Raw genomic sequence first — 25,044 nt, 5'->3', positions numbered from 1 at the left:
CTCGGGGCGGGGGAGATCGGCTCAGGCCGGGCCCGGGACGGTCTCGGGGCGGGGGAGATCGGCTCAGGCCGGGCCCGGGGCGGTCTCGGGGCGGGGGAGATCCGCTCAGGCCGGGCCCGGGGCGGTCTCGGGGCGGGGGAGATTGGCTCGGGCCGGGCCCAGGGCGGTCTCGGGGCGGGGGAGATTGGCTCGGGCCGGGCCCGGGGCGGGCTCTGGGCGGGGGAAATCGGCTCGGGGCGGACCCGGAGCGGGGTCGAGGCGGGGGAGATCGGCTTGGGGCGGATCCGGAGCGGCATCGGGGCGGGGGAGATTGGCTCGGGGCGGAGCCGCAGCGGAATCGGGGAGGGGGCGATGGGCTCGGGCCGGGCCCGGGCCGGGCTCGGGGTGGCGGCGATGGGCTCGAGCCAGGCCCGGGCCGGGCTCGAAGCGGTGGCGATGGGCTCGGGCCGGGCCCGGGGAGGGTTCTGGGCGCTGGCGATGGGGTCGGGCCGGGCCCGGGTCGGGCTCTGGGCGGTGGCGATGAGCTCGGGCCGGGCCCGGGTCGGGCTCTGGGCGGTGGCGATGAGCTCGGGCCGGGCCCGGGGAAGGCTCTGTGTGGGGGCGATGGGCGGGAGTCGGGGCGGGATGGGCGCTTGGGGCGGGGGCCGGGCGGGGCGCGGGGCGAGCTCAGGGCCGGGGCTGAGCCGGGGCTGGGGAGTGCGGCCGGGCCGGCCCCGGGGCGGGGCCTGGTGCGCGGCCGGGCCATGGCCGTGCCCCCGCGGGCCGCTGTCGGGGGCTCCGGCCGCCGGGGGGCGCTGTGCCGGCCCTGCCCGCCCCAGGCGGTGACGGGAGCGGTAACGGCAGCAACGGAACGGCGCGAGCGGCCGGGCACGGACACGGACACGGACAGAGACACGGACAGACACACAGACAGACACACAGGCACGGACATGGGCACGGACAGACGGACAGACACGGACACACACGCAGACATAGCCGCGTGCATTTCGTGGTGTTGCCACTCGTGTCCGCGCGCTCCGTGCAGCGCCCGAGGGGGACCGGTTGTGTCCTTGTCCTTGTCCCCCGCCCTGCCCCAGGGCGGCCGGCGGGACCCCGCGCTCGCTGCCCCCCGGTGCCCGCACGGTACCGAGCAGAGCAGGGCCGGTCACACACCGGGGTTCGATGCTGCTGGTGGTGCTCCCGTGGGAGCTCCGGGGCTGCTCCGCCAGGGAACATCGGCCTCCGCAAGGCGCTGCTGGGAGGCACTGGGTGCCTTTGCAGCACGGGTTCTGAGTTATCTCTTGTTTTTTTCCCCTTATTAAACTTTATCTCACCCCAGGCATTATTTCCCCTCATGTTTGGTGTTCCAGTTCGCTCCCACCGCGCCCCTGGGGATAAGGGAGGAGGCGCCTCCTTTCAGGACTGGGTCAACCCGCCACGACGGTGAGGAACCGAGTAATTAACAGCCATGTATAATGGAAAAATGGGAGAGCAATTTGGAGAGTTAAATGCTGATTTATTCTAAAAGAGAAACATAATTAAACTTTCTCTGCAGTCAAGAAGAAACTCTCTTAATGAAATCTCATCTTCAGTTGTGGAGCTGGGTTTCGGAAGAGCTTACTCATAATGGTACTAACAGAGCCTCCAACAGACCAGATAATTAATTTATTAAACCTGGTTTCAGGTTTTGCCTGCTGGCCTGGCCATGTAGTCTGGTACAAGTTTTGTTCTTGAGGACCAGTTCATGTAAGTTACATATTTAATTAGTGCAATAATGATTGGGTCTCAGTTAATTGTATAATTGTGACCTCTTAAGTTTCTGCATCAGCAGCCTTCATGAATTCTGCCATTTCACTCTGCTTTGTGTACAACTGTAGGATTAAGCATTTTGCCACCAGCTCTGTAAGGTTTCTCATGTAAAACCCTGGACATGATTGTCCACTGAAGAGGAACTGCAAACAAAGCTCTGGGGGCTGCACCTGCTCATGGCCAGGCTGTGGAGTGTCACACCATAACCTGTAAGAAATGAGATGCAATATTCTTACAAGCAGGTCGTGTAGAGCAGAAACTTTTTTTTTAATTTTTTTTTTTTTGGTGGTTTCTTAGAGTGACTAAAGGACTGCTTTGCTCTCAAAGTAGGATGGAAGAGATGTGTTCAGACGAAGAGACCTGTTCAGAAGAAGGCACACACTTTGTATGGGGAAATTTTCTTTTTTAATTTACAGCAGAAAGAATATAAAGCATTCAGAAAACATTTTCCATATTTTAAGGGCAATTCAAAACATTTTGCATGGTTCCAGCAGCTGAGTTCTTCAACAGATCCATTGATTCAGTGATGCTTTACATGCACAGTTACAAAAATAAAACTTACAAAAGAGAAGACATCTATACTAGTTTTACATGCAAGTCTTGGGGACCCCCCATTGGGCACCAGCTATTGTGTGGAACTGCCATAAGCGTGCAACCAGAGAGGGGGTTCATGTTATATTCTGTATTTCTTTCACACAGTATTACTGCTGTCGAATGTGTTTCACAAAGGAGCGATTCTATTATCAGAAGACAGAAGATCTGGCTCCTGGCACTTGGGAATTTGAATTTTCCTAGAAAGCTGCACTGACTTATCTTAGGTGAAAATGTTAAGTTCCACAACCAAGAAGAGGGTTCGAAGAATCACTTCACTGCGAGGGAGTGCTCCTCCCTCCCCAGTGACACACTGAAGGGTTACGGCCCGACACAACAAAGCACTTGGGAGCTGAGCTGGCTTCAAGCATGCCAGGAGTCCTGGAGCTGTGCTGCAGAACTGCCTGCACGTTTAACAGCCAGCACAGGCTTAAACGTTTGGCTGAAGCAGGATCTAGATTAGTAGATACACCACCAGGCCCATGGATCTGGAAGAGTAATTTGAAATAGCTCTGTATATTACTGAATCGTTTTTCTGTAAAGACAAGGAGTTAAAACATTTCCACTGAGGTCACTACTCTTGTTAGGAACAGATCAATTCTATATTGTCACGTATTGGTTAATGGGTGCAGTATTTCAGTTTCAAAATGTCAAGAGTTCTTCCAGTACTAATACAGAGCATTTCCAATTCATTCCAAAGGAGATTCTTCAGCATCTCCTGTTCTGTTTTGGCGCAAGAGTAAAATTTAACAATTAAGGTTCCAATTGCAGACAGTAAATTGAGGCTATGAGGCTGCCCACAGGCACAGTGCGAGCGCCAGGCCATTTGTTTTGCTTTTTTCCCTTTTTTTTAAAATTGAATCAGGTCATAAAGCAGCAGTTCAGAAATGTACAAGAGAATTCTGATAATGAGCTATAGCACATCTACTGTAATTCAATGCTGGCAGTGAAAAGAAGTAATTAAAAACAGGTACAATTATAGAAAAGGCACCAAGAGCACTGACCCCAGTTTTTTTGCCACAATCTTTGTTTTTACTCTTCTTTTAAAGACACCAGTTTCAAAGCTTCCTATGTGTGAATATTTTTTGGCTTCACAACAAGCCTTGCGTTTAAACATTGCAGTTGGTGGCCGGGATCAAGCAAGAACAACTATTCCAAAACTAACAATCTCAAATTTACACAAGTTCATTCAGAAATTTTAAACTGCCACGAGTGAGACAAACAGACAGGAGCAGTTTCTGATCTCAGACACATGTACGTGACCCACAAGTAATGACACGGACTTCAGGAGTTTCTTCCCTTACATTCCTGTGTAATGAGGATCAGAACTGGTTCCCATTGTTGAGAATCTGTGACAGTTTTAAATTAGTAGTTCAATTTTAAAAAAATCTAATTTCTTTGGCTCCTCACTATGTGGAAATAGCAATATACCATGACACCCCTACAGGATCAGTTTGCATCTTTTTTTTAATTTTTACTTAATTTTTTAAAATTTTTTGTGCAATTTTTATTACATTTTCTGACTTCCAGCAGGAGATATGAAAATGTGAAACATATTTTCTACTTTCGTACTATTTATTTATTTTTTTTTCATTTTATGTTCATTCTAAGTGTTCTTTATTGGAGTGAGTGTATGGTGTTAAGCTAGATACGGTTTTTGTACTCTTATGATTATCTGCTTTGCAAAAGTAACTTAATTTTCTTAAGCAATATTAGCATTCACATTACTTGGCACCATTGGCAAAAGAAAAAAGAAAAAAAAAAAGACGGGGGTAAAAAAAAAGAAGGAAGGAATACATAAATTAAACCCAACTGAACCAAACTCCTGGTAGCCAAAATCAAATGTAAACATATCCTTTTTTTCTTTTTTTTTTTTTTTTTTAAAGTAATGTTGCTCTGCCTTTTTTCCTAAGTCTAAATACAGTAGCTCTTTTTTGCCATTTAGTCATGCTTTAGCAAAAATGTTCTTCTAAAGAACATTTAAAATAAAGTTTCTTATAGTGAAATAAAGTTTTTGTTTCATTTTACAGACCATAGCCACTAATGCTTTGCTTTGTTCATTTCTTTTTCTTGAGTTCATGCACATATCTCTTTAATATATACAATATGTACAAACAATACATCCACACTCTTCTCGTTCATTCAGACAAAACTATACAAATAATAATTTTATCTTGCCAAGTTATTGACCCTTTGTGAATAAAATATTTAGTAATTAATCAATATATTCCCTTTCAAATATTTTTTTCTCATTTTCCATTTCTACCTTCTATATATACAGAAACTGCCCAGATTTTGATGAAGTAGCCAAAATAAGAAATTTACTGGCCAGAATGCAGCACCACTGATCTTTAGGTGGCATAAAATGTCCAGGCAACATATGTACGTGACTCTGCAAAATGACAAGAGGTTTGACAAGTACGTAAGAGAAAAAGCTACATGTTTTACAAATTATTTGAGAACTTAATTAAAACAATAGTACATGAAGGTAAGGCTAGAAAATAAAGTGCTGAATATGAGAGAAAGTACATGACAGTTGATATGTTTGCAGGTTCTAGTAAAAATACAAAAAAAAATGTGTAAAACTTGCTTAAGCTGCTCTCTCCATTCCTCATGCAATACCCGTGTCTCTCATACACCAAACCCCTCCTGTAAGTTCCCACGGGATGTATTAAAAACCTGCAGATTTAAAAAGTTGCATTAAGTGTGCTGTAGAGGTTTAAATAAAACACAAAGGACAGGAGTGCGAAGGAAATGAGGATGCATGGACCCAATAAAGATGTACTGATCTAAGCCCCTCCACTGAGACTCTCAAAGCTTCAGTTTCTTGGAGATGACTGACAGGTGCAGGAACAGCATTCTTGTGTTGCTTGTGCATTCCCACCTTTTCTGAACAATATTTTTGGTATAATATTTGTACAGTTCCACATGTTGTTTAATACAGCCCTATATGAAAAGGATAATTAATCGCTTCTTCCTTCCTTCTCGGAGAATGAAGCAACTCACGATTTCCTCCTGGTGTCTTGTTTTCCCCACGATCCAACAGAAGATTGAGTTCCAAGATGTCTTGCTGAACAAATTAAAAGTTGTCCATGAAAGTGCAAATGCAATGACCAAAACATTACTGTTAAAATCCTGCAGCTGGTATTTCCAGAACTGCAGTGGGTATTTTTGTTGTTGCATGTCTCTGCTAAAAACAGAAAATGAAAACAGTCTGAAAAGCAATGTCACATTGCTACGGGATGCTGCTGCGTATCTTCAAGTTCCTTGGCCTTTTTCAATTCTTTCACTCTGAAAAAACGAAGAGGAGCTATGTAACACTTCTATTACAAATCTCTTGAAGACAGAGCAATCAAAAGGATTCATCACTCCAACCTCCCGTGCAGAAGAGGCAGCTCCCAGAGACACGACAGGAGGGTAGCACCTTCCCAAACACCATAAACAGTTGGAAGCGCAAGAACGGGCCACTGGAGATCCCAAACACGTTTGGAGAGACACACTTGGTTCCAGCTACTGCTTTTCCCCAGTACTGGCAACTACAGCTGGGCTTTGTTCTGGTGTCAGCCTGATTGTTTGGGGCTTCCTGGACTGCTGTTCCCCTCCTGACCCTGCAGCTGCTTCCTACTGTCCCAGCAAAGGGGCTGCTCAGAGATGACCCTTTTCTCCACACAGTGCTGTGGCACTAACAGCACAGTGGGGGAAAATTAGTCTGTCCAGCTTGGAAAGGAAGCCTGGTGTTGATAGAGAACCTCACATAATAAAGTGTTTATGTACAAGCAGAAGAACCGGAATGGGTGTGAAGAAAGGTACTTTGTTTCACAAGTGCTCCAGCTGCTGTGCCTGTGTGTTTTATGCTGTTGGCAGTATGTCCCTGTGTTTTCCCAGCAGTGCAGGATGCTGTGTGCCAAGGGAGATGAACCTACAGTGTGGAAGTCACTCTTCCTAGATGTGGCCTGATGCCCCAGTTCTCAACTTTCTCAAATGCATGCTCTACAATACCTCCTATAACTCATCAACACAAGAACTAAACCATCACTAAAAGCTGAAAAAGTTAAAAATTAAATTAAAGGATGAATAGAAGGGAGTAATTTGAATCCCATCCAGTAGAACAAAGCTCTGCACTACAGCTGGGGCAGTAGGAAACCTGCTTAGGCTGAGAACCTGGTTCTGTGTCAGTGCAGGAGAACTCTCTGCTCCTCTCTGCAAAGGAGCCAGACCAAATCCAGAGGCATTTCTGTGCTGCCCCAAAGGTGCCCAGCTGTGCTAGCTCTGCCTCTGCTTGCATGGAGTTTCTCTGCAGTGAGATTCTTTTGCCACCTGCCTCCACATGTCTTCCCTCTGCTCCTGCAAGGGGAAGTTCCCCTCAAAAGGAGCAGATTAGAGAAAAAAAAAAAAAAAAAAAAAGGTGATTTAGCTAAGCGTGCATAGGCTTAAGTGCTCACATGATGTTGCAAAAACTTGAAAGGACAACTAACAAAGGTATAGTACAAAAAATAAGTGTCAGGGATGCAAGTCTGTGTAATGCAACCAGCTACAAGTGAAAGAATTTAACAAAGCCCAAGTAAACAGAATTACGAAAACATGTCAGGAGAGCTGAGCAGCAGCAGTGACAATTTGCAGCTACTGTGCATAGACTTACACCCACAGATCTTTTGGCTCTTGCACCAGCCTGCTAATATAAGAATATAATAAAGCTATAAATTGATCTCTGTATATACACCTCCATTTCACTGTTTTATTTATTCATTTTTCTGCATGTAGTACTAGTCAGAACCACAGTGAAAAGGGAGCTGGCTGCTTTTACCTCTGTTTTAGCTGACTCAAAGGCTCTAGCACTCAAATGCACTCTCACTCGTTATGAAATGTGGCCAATAGGGGTCAAATCAGACTAACCTGTATGCAGGTTAGATCTTTGTTAATTATCCTAACTCCACTTTTGGAGAAGATCATGTATGGAAAGACAGAGGGCTCTGCTAGGCCAAATGCACACACTGTGTTCAGAGTCTGAAGGCCACTGCTGGAGAGAGATGCCCTGGCACTCCTGAAATGCGAGCCCAGCAGAGCAGCCCAGCAGGCTCTCCCAGGTGCCAAGCAGTGCTCTGGTCCCCAGGCTGAGGAAGGGACAGCCAACAGCACCAGGGGCTCTCAGCTCCTACTTGGACAGTGCTATGCTGAGCCTGACTGCCTGCTCCAACTTTACAGAAAAATCTCCTGCAGGAAGATTTTGACTACACAAGCTGGAGTCTAAAAGAGCTTGTTCACTTCAAGGGACTGGAGGTTTCAGCACTGCACAGAAGGCAGCAACAAGCCTCTACTCAGGCTGACAGCCTGAGTTCTAAGTTCCCTGGGGTTCTTCATGCTTGGTACAGCCAGATCCCCTTTTCATTGCAGGAAACATAGGAGGGCTGACACAGTAAGCCAGAATAGTCACAAATGACAAGTTACTCATCTCCAGCATATCTAGTTTTATTTTCTTGGAGCAGAAAAGCAGCCTCTCCCTTGAATTTTCAACTAATATAAGTAATGCACCATTTAGAAGCAGGAGAGCCAGAATCCCTGGTGCTGTGCTAGAAAAGGTGGTGTGCCTCTGTGCAAAGGACAATTTTTAAGGCTTGGATTAGCTGTGTTTAAGATACCATCAATTAATGCATGATTTGCAGTGCAACTTCCAAGTGTTTTCTGTTGCACTTCAGTACTGTAACGTAAAATTAACCTGTTATTATAGATCTCTCACTGAGAACATGCACATTAAATAAGCTGGTGGCTCTTCCACTGAGACATGCTATTCCTTACTTTAGCACTTCACATGCAAGGGCTACACTAACAAAAAAGCACTTTTACTGGAAGAATGCAAGACATGCTTTGCTGCAAACTTCAACCTACAGCATGCAGTATCTGTACTGGTGCAGAACTATTGCATCTGTTTGCCTGGAACACACATGCCAACAGAAGTTAATTACTGCAGCACTCAGCATTTGCACTAGAACAGGCCCTGTTCAGAAACACAGAATCACAGTGTCATAGAATGTTAAGGGTTGGAAGGGAACTTAAAGATCATCTAGCCCCAACTCCCCTGCCACAGGCAGGGACACCTTCCACCATCCCAGGCTGCTCAAGGCCATATCCATCCTGGCCTTGGACACTTCCAGGGATGGGGCAGCCACAGCTTCTCTGGGAAACTCGTTCCAGTGTCTCATAATCCTCACAGAAAAAAAAATATATTCTTAGTATCTAACCTGAAGATCCCCTCTTTAAATTTGTATCCATTACTCTTCACCCTATCACTACAGTACCATATGAGGAATCCCTTTTCCTGTAGCCCCCTCCACACGGACCATTTCTTCTCCAGGCTCAGAAGCCCTAACTTTCTCAGCCTTTGTAGGGGAGATGCTCCCATCCTCTTATCAACTTCATGGCATCCTTTGGACTTGCTCCAACAGTTCCCTGCCCTTCTTATGCTGGGGAACACCAGAACTGTGTGCAGGACTCTGACAAGAGCAGGGTAGAGGGTGAGAATCCCCTCCTCCCCTGCTACCCACACTCCTTTGGGTGCAGCCTAGGACACAATTGGTTTCTGGGCTGGGAGCACCCACTGCTCACTCATGGAGAGTTTTTCATCAAACATGATCCAAGTCTTTCTCCACAAGGCTGTTTCCAATCAGTTCTCCACCCAACCTGTCAACAGTGCGTGTGGGATTGCCCCAGCCCAGGTGTAGGACCTTGCTTTACTTTGTTGAACTTCTGAGGTTCACACAGTCCCACCTCTCAGCCTGTCCAGGTCCCTCTGGATCCATCCCTTCCCTCCCATGTGTGGCTGTACCACACAGCTCAGTGGTGTCAGCAAACTCACTGAGGGTGCCCTGGCCCCCACTGCCCACAGCACTGACAAAGATGTTGAGCAGTATCCGCCCCACTACTGACCCCACTTGTCACTGGCCTCCATGTGGACCATGAGCCACTGACCACAGCTCTTTGCATGTGGCCAGCCAGCCAGTTCTTCATCCAGCAAGTGGTCCATCCTCAAAACCACATCCCTCCAATTTAGGGACAAGGATGTTGTATGGGACAGTGTCAAACACTTTGCATTTGAGACACTTTCCTTGGTCAGGTGGGATTTACATGCATAATGTAATAATTACTGCAGAAAAACACAGACACAAAATAGTACAGAATTTCTCTAAAGGTATAAACTGAAATCTGCCATGGGTACATTACTGGAAGATGCTATTTAGTATGTAATGGCTTAAAACAAACCCTGTATTCCACAGTACATACACACTTATGCCTCAAGATGATAACCATCCAAATTTGCCAAGCTACCATATTTTTTAAATTAACTTATCTGTTTGTTCAGTGCAATAGAGTGTGTGTCCCACTGCAGATGGAGTGCAGGTAGGTACTGAGAGTCCTTTATTCCATTAACACACTGGTAAATATGGGAACTTGCAGTCTGGAGCTGTCAGTCTCTCCTCTCTCCAGAGCTGGGATGCCCGGGAAGTTCTTCCCTCTCCTTGGCAGCTGGTACAGGGCAGCCCTGCTCATCATGGGCTCTGCAGCAGGCACAGCAGAGTGAACTGAAGTACCTCCAAATGTTACCAAAAATGGAACCAATCCATGGCCAGAGTGTCACTGGGGAAGCTCTGAGGTGTTATTGTGAACACCATGCTGCTTCCTCAAACCATGATAAACAGGATGTGCCAGAACCAGTGCATGCACCAAGGTAATCCATTTACTTTATTTGAAATGCTTTGTCAAGAGAATCTGAAACTAACTGTCTTCAATAAATTAATTCTTTCTTGGATAGTCTGCACTGTAACCCTTCCTGTGTCTTAGAAGTGCTTTCAGTCTTTTCTTAACTCTTCTTGAGTTCCTCACTCAGTGGCACTTGATTTGATTGCAACAATATGAAGTCAAATAGCAGGGACTGGTATTTCCTCTTCATTAATACCTGGTGTAATAAACCCTCAAATTTTTCAACTGCAGTTAAAAAAGTACAGGTTGACCAGGAAAGAATTTTGGACAAATTAGGACCCTTGAGAAAAGAAATCCTGAGTAAGTGCTGCTAGGAGAGATTTGAAGTGAACAATACAGCACTGCCTTCATGTTGTAAGGCAACCTTCTTTGGTTAACATTTTTCCAGTCTTAAACTGAGGCAGGGAGGAGAACCAAAGTGTAGCATTTGCAGTTACAAGCATTAATAAACTCCTGTAAGGAAAAGAACACTAGTGGGATTTATAGAATTGAACAGCAGAAAGAATATTCTTAGAGAAGATCTTTTGACCCAGTTTGGTAGACTTGCAGTTAGACTATTTTTTTAAACAACAGAGGAAATGAGGGCAATGACAGTGACAGCAGCAGATCAGGTGCTGCTGGATGGTGTGCAAACCTCTGTCACACTGGCTTGGATCACTTCTGGGAGTGCTTCCCTGACCTGAATGGGGGCTGGGGTGAGGACAGCTCAAGTGATGCCTGGCTCCGAGTGGAGCACCACAGAACAGGAAACAGGCCCTGGCTTTTGCAGGTCTCCAAACAAAAAGCACCATCCTATGCCAGCAGCTCTGAAACCATGCACAAAACTGCAAGGACTGTGTATCTGATTTTTGTATCTGATGAAGCTTTGAACAAACACCTCCCCAAATAACATATTCTCCAGATAGTAAGCGCTTCTAAGGCACAAAGTTACTCCCTCTGCAAGTCTGAAGTGCTGAAGAGCAGATGGAAGGAAAAAGCACGTGCAATAGAGATGACCACTGCTAAGGTGTCTGAAATCACAGCCGTGATGCTGACATACAGAAAAGGAAGAGAAGATGATTTCAAACATGAGGTTTGAACCCTGACTCCTGGGAGATACATCCTGGTTCCCAAACTGCTCCAGCCAGCCAAAGTTTCTGCCCCTCACACCATGTTGCTCACTAGGACAGTGTACAGGGGGTGCATCAGTATGTGCTGAAGCAATGTAGAAAGCAACAGCCGCAGCGAGTGGCAGCTCCTCTCCCTGTGCCCTCCCCAGTCCTGCACGGGGTGTCAGCAAATGAACCAGCCCTACTCAGAAAAAGTTCCAGCAAACAATGGCCTCATGGGTAAAGCGTAACACAAAGCTGCTTCATCAGAGTGACTCCATAATGCCCAGCCAGGGAAATGCTGAATGAGTCCGAATGCTGAAGATCTGTTTACAGGACAGGATGCAAGAGCCAGAGAAGGCTGGCTGGTGAGTTACCTGTTGCTCTGAGAGCTGAAATGGCCTGTGGGATATTTAAGACAAGGGAGATCTTGCCTTTTTCCAGATACCTCATTTAGGCAGCAAAACAAAAAAGACAGAAAGGCCCAATAAGAACGACACCCCAAAGCACGCGGTCTGCAATTTAATACACACATCTGAGCTCCAAATACATTCAGCCCCTGCAAGAGGTAAATGAAAAAAGAAATTACTTTGAAAACTTCTGTTGCAGGTACAGTGACGCATATCCCAATATGACATTTTCACACATTGTCCTGAACTCAAACAAACGAGACTTTCCTACCCCTTGACATTTTCCCCATTCTCTATCTCACTCTAAGAGAGGCAAGAAACCAGGTACCTCAATGCAATGTCTGCTGCATGGCACAGATTAAAACCACATAAAAATGTAAGTCCTAAGTGCGCAGGAGTAGGAAAAGGTTTGTTGCTAAAATGCCATAAGAGGGAAGAGTATGCAGAGAACAACAAAACACAGGAGATGTTGTTTATTCAGGTATGAAATGCAGCTGTACTTACCAGAGAAATGACATCAGATGCTACACACTTACTCCCTGAAACTGGAGAGCAGCATTTAATCAAACTATGAGAACGTGGTGGGGTAAAGGGGGCTATTTGTACATGAAAGGTTAATGAAGACAGCTTTTATTACTCATGATCACAGGTAACAAGTGCACTTGTTCTGCCCCAGAGAGGACAGAAGTTTTGCTGTAGGCAGAAGGTGCCTGACTGGTCATCCCTTTTAGGTGGGAAAGACTCAATCCTTGATCTCCTCCAGATCATCTCCTGCCAAGGGTAGGGCAGAGAGGATCACACTACAGGCAGCTGTGCAATTTTTGTTCACCTCTACACCTGGACTGGGAGCAAAGCTCTCTTTTGCAGGAGGCTACAGAGGATAGTTTGACTGATACGAAGGCAAACATATGTATAGGGGGCATGGTGAGTATCTGAAATCCCTCTACTGAAGCAGGTTTCCTTGAGATGAAAACTGTTACTGAAAAGCAACAGCAACTGAATGGGGTTTTTTTCCCCCTAATTTCTACTACAGTGATTTCTACTGCAGAAGGATACCAAGTCTTGTCTCACCAGAGCTGGCCAGTAAAATCTCCTGCCTCTCCCTCTTTAATGATCCTGGTGTAATGTCATCACTCAAATAAATCCATAAAAAAATCACTCAATATGGAAAGGTTTTAAAACTGAATCCCAGAAGCAAATGCTGTGATCATTGATCTGCACACTCCCACAGCATGTGTACAGAAAACACCCCATTTGTGTATTACAGACACATGTTTGCAGGCATTGCCTCAGCATGAGGGGCTGTGTTAGCCTGTGCACATCAGCAGGCCTGGGAATACTCCTGGTGTTTGTGCACTCCAGAAAAAGACACACATGGGGTGTTAGCAGAATGCAAAGCAGCAAAGAACCTTTAGTCACTACAGACTTACTTTGGCAGAACAGCAGCCAGTGCATTTTGAGATAGCTCACAGTTTACTTTTTCCAGACAGAGACCCACCCATATCCCCATCAGTCATACATCATTGGGCATTCCAGGCAAAACCTGCAAATGCTACCAAACTTCCAGAATCTGCTTCCTGCTGATTTCTCATATGCTGTCACATACACAAAGCCTTCAAAGTGCAACAATTGTTTCACCTCCAACCCTGACAACTGGCCTCTGCTGACAGCAGCCCCCGTGCCCTCAGGGCACATTCTGGGCCTTTGCCCTCATTTCACCCAATTCCTACTTCATCTGTTATTAGTAAAAACTTCAAATTTTAACTTCTAAAAAAATGAGGACATACAACAAAAAATGGTAGCATAGAAGTCATCATTTGGAAATAAATGTCATTAGCTGCTGCTCCTTTGTTAGCCAAAACAGTTAAATAATGGTGTCTCCAGCAGGCTCAGGCCCAATTCATGTTCTCACTCCTGAGTCTTGAAAATGATCTCTGCAATTCCAAGTCAATAAAACTCCATAATCAATAATGCAGTTTTCTTTTTAAAACATTACATGGAAGCAGGGATTCAGGCCATTCCTCCCTTGCTGGAAACAGAAGCAATAAGCACACAAATGGTGATGTTTCCAGCAGCAGTTTTTTACAAAAACCCTGCTGTCCTAACAACCTCTCAGGTGCGAGATGGAACACAGCAGCCTGCTGGCAGCTGAGGCACATGCCTTAAGAGACCTGTCATGGAAATTCTCCCATTGATACCCAGAATTTTAGCTTCTTCATGTATTTTAGTTTTGTAGGTTTCTAATATATAGTTTCTAACACTTTCTTACTCTTTTTCACACTTTAAAACAATAGCTAACCCTTTTTAATACATTATGTCACACTCCTGAAATTCTGTTTAGTCTTAGTTTCAAGAAAATAATTTCTAACAAGGACATCTTGTTTTGCACCATCATTTGACAGTCAAAACAAGATACAGGGCAAAGAACCTCCTGGAGAAACTCCAAGGGGCAGGCCCAAGGGTGGAACTATAGGATTTACCTGCTAGATATGCTAATTAATTAACGTGATTAAAAATGTAGAAATCCTATACCGCACATGCTCATATCTACATTTTCAGAACCTGAATGCTTTCATTAAAGAACTGCTCTTTATATTACCACTTTCATATTGTTTGGGAAGCTTTTCTTTTGATTCCAGGCAATACCACCTCTTGCCACCCTGCTGTCTCGCAGCCACTGATGTGACCGAGCACACAGGTGGGTGGGCTCCTCATGCTGAGAAGGAGACTCTCAACAGATGCTCACTTGGCACTTACTATAACACAGGTACAGGATCTTCTTTTTTTTCTTCCCAAAATGTGGAATAATAAATGAGAGAAACAGCTGTCAAGAAGCTGTCCCTACAACACAACCAGATGTGTAACTTACCAAAGACCAACTTACAGATAAACACTGGTGCTTAACCACCTTTGGGAATAAAAAGCAGTGTGAGGAGCTCTTCTGCTTCCATCTGGCTCAGGCAGAAATAAATACCCATTTCAGAGCAGACTGCACCTGCAGTGCAGCTTCCTATGATCTACCCTGAAAGTTGTTGAGCTGTTGCAGTCCCTGACAACACAACTCATTGAGTGTGTGTGAGTGCAGACCCTGCCAGTTTCCAACATCCACTCACAGCCATTCTGGATACTGAAAAATACCCCACCGACAACGCCATCTAAGCATGCCCATGATGAATATACATGTCCTTTTTCACACATTCATGCATTGGTAACATCTACTGCAGAGCTCTGTCCTGTTACAAAAGCAGCAGTGTTAGTCATTGCAGTAGGGTTAGTTTATACAAGATTCTTTCATATAATTAATGGAGGTGAAACTTACTGGCATATCTCGGCCGCAGCCCCATGCAAGCAAGCAGAAAGCAAATATACTTAAAATGGAAGAGAGGAACTGGCTAGCAGGCAGCTACACTCACCCTTTTGTACAGCCTATGGTCCACCAGAGGGCTTCAGAGTGCAAAACAATACCAAAGAGCCATTAGACACACATGGCAACAACCATACCTTACCCAGAGCTTCACTTCAGGGAGGAGGAGACAGCACTTCTGCTTGCCTGGAGAGAAAGAACCCTTCCCACTCCTGCCTATGGGACTCCTCTTTACCAGGGAAGGACAGTCCTGTGTTTAGGTGCTTTAGGGCAGAAAGTTATAAGCAAGTAGAAAAAACCCAACACTGTCATCCCTGTGGCTTTTCTAGCTGCATCCTGCCTTCCCTGGCAGCAATCACCTCTTTTCTATCTCATTCCAAATGCTACTCCATAGAAAACACTGCAGATCATAATTCCATCTTAGCAATGGTCTAGATATCCCCCAGAAGAGTAAGTTTCCTACAAATCAGAGAAAGAATAGGAAATAGGTGGTTACTTTCCCAGTGCAAGCTGACTGTACCATACATGAATTCAGCTCAGCAAATCCAAACCCATTTGGAGCTCCTGGATTTCCTTGCAGCTCTAGATGTGTCACATCTGGGGATCATTAAGTAGGTGGAGTCTTTCCAAAATCATTAACTAGGTAAAGCTTTGGTTCTGCCTCAGGACAGCGAGGCAGCTCAGCTCACAGGGGGTGTTAGGGGCAAGCTTTAGGCTGGAAACAAGCTGACAGGTTTGGGCACCGTGGGAAGATGGGTGAAGCTCTCCTGGGAGGCCAGGAAGCTTCTGTTTCTCATTCTCAACAAACAACACTTCTGTGACAGATCATGTTGATACCGTGTTATGCTGATGCATGTTTTTCACCGGATTTTTGAGAATATGACAATAGAATAATTTTGAGAATATGACAGATGGATCAATATGGGGGGTATTGTTCAAAGTCAAAAGGAAACAGTACATGTCTGAGGATCAGAATGAGTCCTGCTGATGAATGATCCCTTTTGTCTCCATGACACTCAGCTCCTAGAGCTTCAATATCTTATCTAAGAGTATATTCAACTAAAACTTATGTATTTTCTGATTTTCATCAACATTTATATATCCACTACTGAGAGCTCCAACTGCAGAACTTCTCATTAACTTTCCCAAAACACCTGAAATACTTTCTGGTCAGGCAACAAACATTAAGTTCAGGAGATCAAAGGTGATCAAAATCACATATAAGATAATTAAGCTTTTGTGCCAAAAAGCTATTAGGCAAAACAGATGACCATTGAAGATGTTCTGAATGCAAACAGTCAAAGAATTCTCATAATTGGCTTAAAGTAGACTTTGATCAATTTTAAACAGGAAAAAGACCTGTGCTAACAGGTGCTTACAGAATAAGCTCTTAAGAGTAATTTTTTGGCTTAGCAACAGAATCTGCTCATGGACAAAAACCTAAGTCAAACCATTCAATGTTTCAAATGTTGAATTTCTGAATTTTAAGCATTTATGGCCTTCTCACTTAGCTCACTCTCCTTACCACAGACTGGAACTGGCTTTTGCAGCCTCTTCCCTCAGCGCTATCAACTGGCAGAAATCTGCTACGAGATCCTGTTTGTTTGACATTCCCGTGCATGCTCTTTTCTCACACTCCCTCGGATTTTCCAAAAATAGTTGTCATTTTTATCCCTTGCATTGACAAGGCACTGTGGTTTAAAAAGTGGATTCAAAGTGACATTTTTATACTACATAGCATTAACTAATATTAGGTATTAGCTGTTATGGCTCACCCCTGCATGTTCAGGAGCTTGGCTGGCTGAAGTGTTTCTTTTTGGAGACTGGGGCTTTCTTAAATTCTTGTTTATAGCAGCAGTGTGCTCATTTTAACTAATACAAGAGGAGATTTCAACAAGCAACAAGATTTCAACAAGCAGAAAGAGTGTGTGGGGCTCTTGGCCCAAGTACCAGTCCCATCCTCATCAGCTGTACCCTGTGTGAGTGTCACATGGGAAACTGAAGGGATATAATTAGGAGGCTTACACAGACGTGATCTGAAACTTACTTAGCATCCTAAGCTTTATTACTCTATCCTTAGGAAGAGGTAAGCTAGAACAGTCAAGCAGGGAGGAATAATGTCATTATTGAGACACAAAATTCAGAAAGCTTGAGGAAGAGCAGGTGAGAAGGAAGCAATTCCAGCTGGTACTCCAGTGTACCTGCACCACAAGGCAGCTAGGAAAGAGGGTTGCAGAGCCAGGTTGGGGGTGCTCTCAACAGGATCCAGCTGTGCCAGGGGAAGTACAAGGGTCTGCCCCTCAGGACAGGGAGCAAAGAAGCAAACAGGTCAGTCTGAGTCAGCTGAGATGCTGGAGCAAGTGAAGCTCTGTTCTATTAAATAGATGATCTGTGTAATTTCCAGTATTATATTTTCCTTTACAGTTGTTTACACAAGCTAAAGGCTTCTAATTTGTCTTCAAAATCCTGCATGGTAATAAAGTTCTAAGGACCTGATTTGCATGGTGTTTGTCACTGACTGCAGAGCAGAGGCACCAGATCCCTGTGCGGTTCCAGCAGCCAGAGGAGCCCGAGGGTCTGTGCGATGCTGCAGAAGTGTGACCCCTGGAACACAGATGCAGCCCAAATGTACAGAGCATGAAGTGTACACTCTGCTGGAAAATGCCTTCCTGCTTGCTAGAGCTTTTTTAGCAAGCAGGAGGAAAATGGGGAATGAGACTCAAACCTGTCATGTTTCTTAACAGTTCTATAAATGTGGTAAATTTATGTATTTTTCAAGCAGATTCTGAATGCTGGTTATGCCATTTTGGTAAGTCTTGCTTTCACTTTTAGCATTTACAAATGCCACAATGCTCCTGTTCAAATTTGTCAATTACTAATAATAGTTACATTAACTCAGTTTTAAACTCTAATGATTGCTTGGAGAAAATACGCAACCATAACCCTGTGATCATTTTTATTTTAGAAGGAAAAGCAAGGCAGTTTTGAAACACGGTTAACATCTTCAGTGGAGGCAAGTCATTTTCTCCTTTTGTTACATCCTAAGCAACCACAACCACTGACCAAGTGCCTGTGGACATGGGACAGGACTGCGCTGCTGCAGAAATTCAAGCACTGTGCAATGTGCTGTGAGCCAGAGAGAGCCTGAAGACAGTGAATCCCCCCTGAATTTCTGACAGTGAATGCTCCTGAACTTCTGTTTGGAACTCCCCAAGAGCTAAACCCATCCCACAGGGATGCCCAGAGCAGTGACCATGCTGCTGGATAGAGCAGACTGACCCTGCATCTGCCTGCAAACTTCAGTGGTGCAAATGAGCAGGGTCTCTCTACAAAAGGAAGAGGAGACACTGAGAAAGAGGAAGGCAACAAGCTGAAATTAAGAACTGTTGGAATCATGGGAAATTTAAGCCCTGCAGACTCTGTGTTACTCAACAGCTGGAGTCTTAACTGAGCCCTGTTTGGAGTGCATGGCACATCCTGGGTGCTGGTGGGAACCCCAGGAACACAGCCAGACCAGAGGAATTCTCTGGGCTTGTGTCTGAGGTGGTTCCAAGAGCCTCTCAGGCTGACCCCAGAGATCCCATGGATGGAAACTTGGCGCGTGGCTCCCCCAGGGACTGCCTGGATCTCAAGCAGATCTGAGAGGATACAGAAGTTCTGAACCTCAAGAACATGCTGAACAACAAACACAACAAAACAACCCCTCTGGTCTCTTTCATATGCCCTTGTGCTTCTTCATCAATGACTGTGGCTGTTTCAAGAGCATTTGGAATCAACCTGGGAGCTACAAAGCCCTCTTTCTTGTCCACACATGTTACTTCCCACTGAACATGCAGGTAAGATGTAGTTCTATATTCCATAGCATGAGCCACACTGACCTCCTGCAAAGTGCAGCTTTGAAATCCTACAATGAGGACTAAGTCCATTTCTAAATCAGGAGTCTATCACATGCCTTCAAGAGTTCTCCTTGTTAAATGTCCCTGGACTGAACTAAACATGCTTCAAAATGCATTAGGTGTGACCAGCTCCTGAGTGAATGAAATGCATGGGTAGTGAGAATGGAGGGGGTAGAGTCAGAAACATCAGGATTCACCACTGTCTAGGCAAAGTCCCAGTTTGCAACTTGATCATACAGGGGATCCTTTCAGCTAAAAACCACAGCAAACACCCTGCTGGTGTGGCAGTGCTGGCTGCCACAGGGGAGCACTCTGGCAAGCCAGTGCTGTTCTCACATTGGCAGGAGCTGGCTCATCTTCATGTCTGTGGAGTGGCTGAGGTGAACTAACCTGTGCTGCTCTGCTGCCACATCCCACCTACCCACACTGAAGAGAACACGCACTTGAGGAGAGCCAACCAAATGATTCTGTGACCAAACTAAAGGCATTTCCAGCACACACCAGATGTCATCACTTTTTGCACTTTCCCACATACCATGAATGTTTTGGGCGGCACTCAGAAGCTGTAGCTATGATTTAACAAGCTTTTTTTCAGACTTCCTCAAGTCCAGCTTTTAAAGTTAAACGACCTGGGCCATTTTACATTATAAGCAATGGAGCTGTACACAATTCTCTTTCAGCAACAATCCTAAGTTAAAGATTTCATTTTTGACAGTGCATTTTGGAAACAGCTCAACTTTGTTCTTTGATTAAAAGATCTGTAGTGAGCTGATTCTATTATATTTACACTGCACTCATTGCAGACACACTTGAATATTATCACACTGCTCTAAGGAAGGGCAGATACCAAAAGATAGTGTCATACCTGTGGCGGCAGCGTCGTAAAAACCGCATAATCTTGCGAGCAGCTTGATCCTGCTTCTTGGTAAGCAGACTGCTTCTAAACACAAAAAACCCCAACACTGAAGTGTAGGCAAAACTGGGGAGAATACTACTAAATGCAAGAATAATTATCCTATGAACCACAGTCCTTTTCCCATTGGTCTTTGTCTGTGGAGCACAGCACAGCCTCCAAGAGCACAAAAACAATATATAAAGATCCCAATAGCATCAGCAGCCCCGGAGCTCACCTGAGTTTCTGTTGTACGATGGTGGCTGCCCGACGGTTTTGCCTCCTCTTGCCACACTCTTTGTAGCTGCGATAGTACTGCTGGATCAGCATCGCGGCTCGTCGGCTCTGCTGGAATTTTTTCTGCTCATAGTAACTTCGGAATTTGCTCTGGATAAGAATGGCAGCTTGCGTCATCTTTTTATAAAGTGCATACTACAACAGAAACAAAGAGAAGCTGAGGCATCCCAATAAGACCAGGAAGAAGCAGGTTCCTACAGTGAAAGACTCTTGAGACACTACTACAACGTGATGAGAAGTAAATGAGTATCTACATCCTGACTGAGAATTGTGTAAGAAAATGGTGACAGCAATCTGGAACAACTGTGAGATTAGGGGCAGAACTTAGTCTGCATTAAGAAATCAACTACCTGCTTTTCCTCCTGCGGAGTAGTCCGACTGGATTAATGGAATCATAGAACAGTTTGCACTGGGAGGAATCTTTAAAGACCATCTAGTCCAACCCCCCAAAATGAACAGGGACATCTTCAAGGAGATCAAGTTGCTCAGAGCCCCATCCAGCCTATTCTTGAATGTTTCCACGGATAGGGCATCTGCCACATCTCAGGGCAAATCTGTGCCAGTGACTCAACAACCTCATTGTAAAAATTTTCTTCCTTATATCTAATCTGAACCTACCCTCTTTTAATTTGAAACCATTACCACTTATCCTACTGCAACAAACGTCTGTCCCCATCTTTCTGACAAACCAAATAACCCCAACAAACCCCCAAAACCACAAGAGTTGTAAGTCTAATACCGAGCCTAAGACATAGGCAAAACTAAATCTCATTAGAAATCCATAATAAGCATCCAATGAACTCACAAATTTGCAGGAACAGTCACACACTTCCCAAATGCCACCTAGCACTGTATTATTTCTAGCCCTATAATTCAAGTAAAGGAGGCACAAACTCTTAAAGAGAAAATCTTTATTCTACATCCTTTTCCTCTGACAGCATGTAAGGTAATGACCACTTAACAGAAACCATATGCATTCATGCATATTTTTAAGTTCTAAGATGGAAATGTAGAATAATGTATAGAAGTTGCACACATACAACTATAACAGAGGTTTTCAGTGTTTGCTGATCTTGTTTTGATAAGTTTTAATAGTTTTAATACTTTCAAAACTGATGTGTCTATTTTTCCTGGATGTTTTATCAGCTTTGACTTCTGCTCACTTTATCAGACAGATGAGTAGAAGGTACAAGGTAATGTCCTAACTGATCTCAGTATCTCCGTATTTTCCACTCTACTGGGACCAAAAACCCCAAAAGCAAACAAACAACCCTCCCAACATAACCCCAAAGCAAAAAAATCGTCCAATATAATCAGAGATCACCATTCACCAAATTTCACTTTTTGGAATTGAAGCAGTCATTAGGAACAGTTATAGCTTGCCATTATTAATTCCTACTGGGTTTTTTGTTTCCTTCCTTTTTAACATTTTTTAATTAAAGGATCAGATTGTGATTTTAAATTCACTGATTTAAGTAAGTCATGGGCCGGTAATGGTTTTCCTTCTAAGTTTTATCCCAGATGGGACTTCTGTGGCTGAGTTACAAACCCTTGAACAGAAGGGTTCAAATACAAAACCATGCCTTGAGCTGTGACTGTTCCAATCCAGTCACAAACCTGTGCTGAGCAGTGCAGTAACAGATCAGAGAAATAAGGCACATGCAAGAGAAATTAGCAGTCACTGCATAGACCAGACCCCAATATGTTTGCATGCAATTCCAAGACCTGAGTAGCTGTGCCCTGTCCTCCTCTTGTTCCCTTCCTCTTTCTGCAAAGGGGACCAGTGGTGATGTCACCTAAACTCCTAACCTAAACCAAAGAGGAAAGCCTTGGTGAGCTCAGTGTCCCAGAGCTCAGGCCACTGGTGCTGACAGAACAGTCCTCAGCCTGCCACAAAACCACAGGGCAGGGGGAAGATGTGCATGGAGTATCACCCAAGGACAAATTCTCTGCAGGAAAAGCACACCTTGCCTGCTGGTAGCTCTGGGAAAAGCTCAGTTGATCCTAGAATCTGACAAGATCAAGATATTGCACAGCTGGGAAACCCATCTTTACAGCTGAGAATTACTAGTGAACAGTTTAAGACTGGCATCAATAGTTGTGCCTCCAGCATGAGCAGCAATATACTGAGATGTTGGTCTCAGGAATTCAGCACACAGGTATTTCAAAAAGGATGTAATACTTCAGCAGACAAACAGAATGCAGAGGACATTGGCTCACAGGTGGGATAAATGTTCTGTGCTTCCCAAATGCCAAAGCAAAGGTCACCAAGTGACAGCTGACCAGGAGCACTAAAGGAAAGCCTCTCCTCTGGAAACTGGCTGCAAAACCCTTCCAGCAGTTTAGCCCATGCCTGCTCACGGGAGCTGATCCAACTGTGGCACAGCAGTCCCTACACAACTCCCAGGAAGTCTGGTCTGTCAGTGATTTCTCAACCACAGGCATTTATAGTGGATGCTATTGAAAGGTTTCTCCAAAATGCCAGGTTCTCCTGGTTTATACTGAGTGTGAAAGTTAGTGACCCACGGGGAACTGTTTCCAAAATAGTGTTTGTATTTGTATTACCTTCAAGGCTATCCAAGTAAGCTTGGGGAGAAACAGAAAAATACATAGTTAACGTTAGTTAGTTCTGGCAAATAAAGAATTAAAAGAAAAAACAAAACAGAAAGATCCAAACAATCTTCTTTCAAAAAGAGGCGATTCCAAGATCCAAAATAAAGCAATTTGTCAAGCAGTTTTTGAAAGGAATTAAGCTTCCCTACTACAGGAAGCATCACTCTAGAATGAAAGCCATGTGATGGGTTGGATGTGAACCACAATGCAGTCACCTAACACTAGAAAGACTTCCCAAATACATGTTTTTGAGGGATGCAAAAGAGCACAGGTGCCTTGCCTCACTTTCTGTTAACAAGCTGCCAGGCATTAGACAGACTGTGTCTTGCAGGGTAGAGTGCAAAGAGGGATGTGGGCTCTAGTCCTCACCAAAAAAACCCCAAAAACACCAAACCAAACAACAACAACAACAACCCCAACCAAAAAGGAAAAGTATCTTTGTTTTCTAGGGTTGAGAACTCAGTCTGAAAACATGTCTCCAACCAGAGTCTGGAGAACAGTCTCAGTCCTGGAAAAACTTGCATCAAGCTATAAATGTGACTTCCCATCATTTAAAAGTTTAGTATGTGCAAAATAAAATAACCTATTTTTCATCTTCACCTTTATCAAAGGCAAAACCAACTTCAGTTTCACAATGAAATTTGGCAAGCAACTAGTCAGAGAACAGTCTCCTCAGGCTGTAGCATGCATAAAGGCCAATATGGAATACATCACAGCTCTCCATCTCACAGCAAAAACACAGGCATTATCACAAACAAATTTCAAGGATTCCCTCCAAAACTAAGATTCAGAACACAAATCTTCTTCCCTTTTCCGTTTTTCCTGAACGAAGTATTCCATTACTGCATGCTGAAAAGCACACAAGAGGAACAATGGGACAATGCCCACTACAATGGGGTGTGTTCGTGGCGCTCACACGTGTTTCACAAAATTTCACTTTCTTGATTACCTGTTTGTACTTTCGGTAGCAACGCTGAATAACAGCAGCAGCCACCTCCTGCTGTTCCCGGAGAGGACGACCCTGTGTGGAGAAAGAAAGGAGCAGCATCAGCCAGAGTGCACCAAAACCCAAGACAGGTGATGTGGCTCAGCTGCTGGCAGGGCAAACGTCTTCTTTCAATGCTACCTGGTCCAACCTGGGCCTAGGCATCTCCTGGAGAAATCTCTGCTGTCAACTCACATAAGGAACAAACCTTCAAAATGCATCTTTACACCAAATGGGCAACTAAAAGCAGAACCTCTGGGCTACATTTTGAGGATGTGCTTTGTGAGTGCTGCTCTGACACAGCAGATGTGCCAAGGCACGGCATGCACTCCCCACACAGCACTTGTTGGGTAAACATCAACAAGCAAATGCCAGAAGCACTGAAAAGGTTATGACAGAAACTGTATTTTTGTCCCCACATTTTGGTTTGTAACAAATTACGCTCCCTGTCACACAACCATCAAGGAAGACACTGGACATTTGGGCCACATACCTTGTATTTCCTGAATACTGTCTGGACGAGTTTGGCAGCTTCATAGAGTTCTCTCTGCTCATGATCAGACAGAGTTAACTGTGCAAACTCATTTTCTACCTTCTCGCTGGTGGATGCACTCAGAAATTCAGACCAGTCTGCTGCCGAGGGAAGGCTGGGTTTCTCAAAAGCTATTTCACTGATTGGTGAGCCTGCAGGGCTCAAGCTGGTGTTCGAAGAAGGGGTCAGGGGTTCACTATACAGACTTCTGAAATATCAATCACAGTAGGAATTATTGGCTTACAAAGAACTTGGGCTGGCATCACAGATAAGGACAACAACATTTCTGAGTTCAAGACAGAAGTTTATGTTCCCCTCCCTCTCTTCAAGCAACATCCCATACCCCTGAGCCTGCCTGTCCTGCATGGCACAGATGTGGTGCTGGAGTGAAACCCCCACTCCATGAATTTGTAGCTGTGATGGCAACAATACATCTGAGCACAAGAATGTGCCTGGGCCTGCAAGACCAGAACTGAGTCTCACTGAGAACTGGCTCCTGCAGGCTGAAGAGTCAGAACATGCAGCCCAGCACACACACCACACTGAAACCCAGAACAACCTCACAGCTCTCACTGACCTGATCTGTGCAGCACTGGGCAAGTGATCAACGTCAGCAAGGTAACTGGCCAGCCAGCTCATGGTGGTGCTCATGGCAGCACTGTCCGTCCTCTCCACCAGCAGCGATTCCATTGGCACAAAATTCTCCCGCTTGATCCTGTCAGGCGTAGCTTCAATAATGTGCTCTGCAAGTGTCATCATGTTCACCTGTCAAGGAGGAAAGAACAGCAAACTTTAGCTCCCTGGTAGAAGGTACCTTGTGCTTACAGCCCAGCTTG

At 44.8% G+C, this 25,044-nt stretch overlaps 1 protein-coding gene across 3 annotated transcripts in view; it reads right to left on the bottom strand.

Moving 5' to 3' along the window:
- Positions 1 to 2,176: 2,176 nt before the first annotated feature.
- Positions 2,177 to 25,044, bottom strand: part of CAMTA1 (calmodulin binding transcription activator 1) — a 237,564-nt gene continuing 214,696 nt past the window's right edge. For 2 of the 3 annotated variants that reach the window (XM_058854813.1, XM_058854812.1), the window contains exons 7-13: positions 24,786 to 24,973; positions 24,170 to 24,416; positions 23,641 to 23,712; positions 22,644 to 22,664; positions 20,020 to 20,213; positions 19,755 to 19,829; positions 2,177 to 5,670 (exon numbers count right to left, since the gene is read on the bottom strand). In XM_058854813.1, coding sequence (XP_058710796.1) covers positions 5,607 to 5,670; positions 19,755 to 19,829; positions 20,020 to 20,213; positions 22,644 to 22,664; positions 23,641 to 23,712; positions 24,170 to 24,416; positions 24,786 to 24,973 — 861 coding nt within the window. In that variant the 3' untranslated portion in view covers positions 2,177 to 5,606. Of the gene's footprint in view, positions 5,671 to 11,596; positions 11,779 to 15,042; positions 15,074 to 19,754; positions 19,830 to 20,019; positions 20,214 to 22,643; positions 22,665 to 23,640; positions 23,713 to 24,169; positions 24,417 to 24,785; positions 24,974 to 25,044 lie in introns of all 3 variants that reach the window. The other variant, XM_058854814.1, reaches the window with a different exon arrangement.

Source organism: Poecile atricapillus, chromosome 22, assembly GCF_030490865.1.
Source record: "Poecile atricapillus isolate bPoeAtr1 chromosome 22, bPoeAtr1.hap1, whole genome shotgun sequence".
NCBI classification, from domain to species: domain Eukaryota; kingdom Metazoa; phylum Chordata; class Aves; order Passeriformes; family Paridae; genus Poecile; species Poecile atricapillus.
This window is presented reverse-complemented; position numbering and strand designations above follow the sequence as displayed.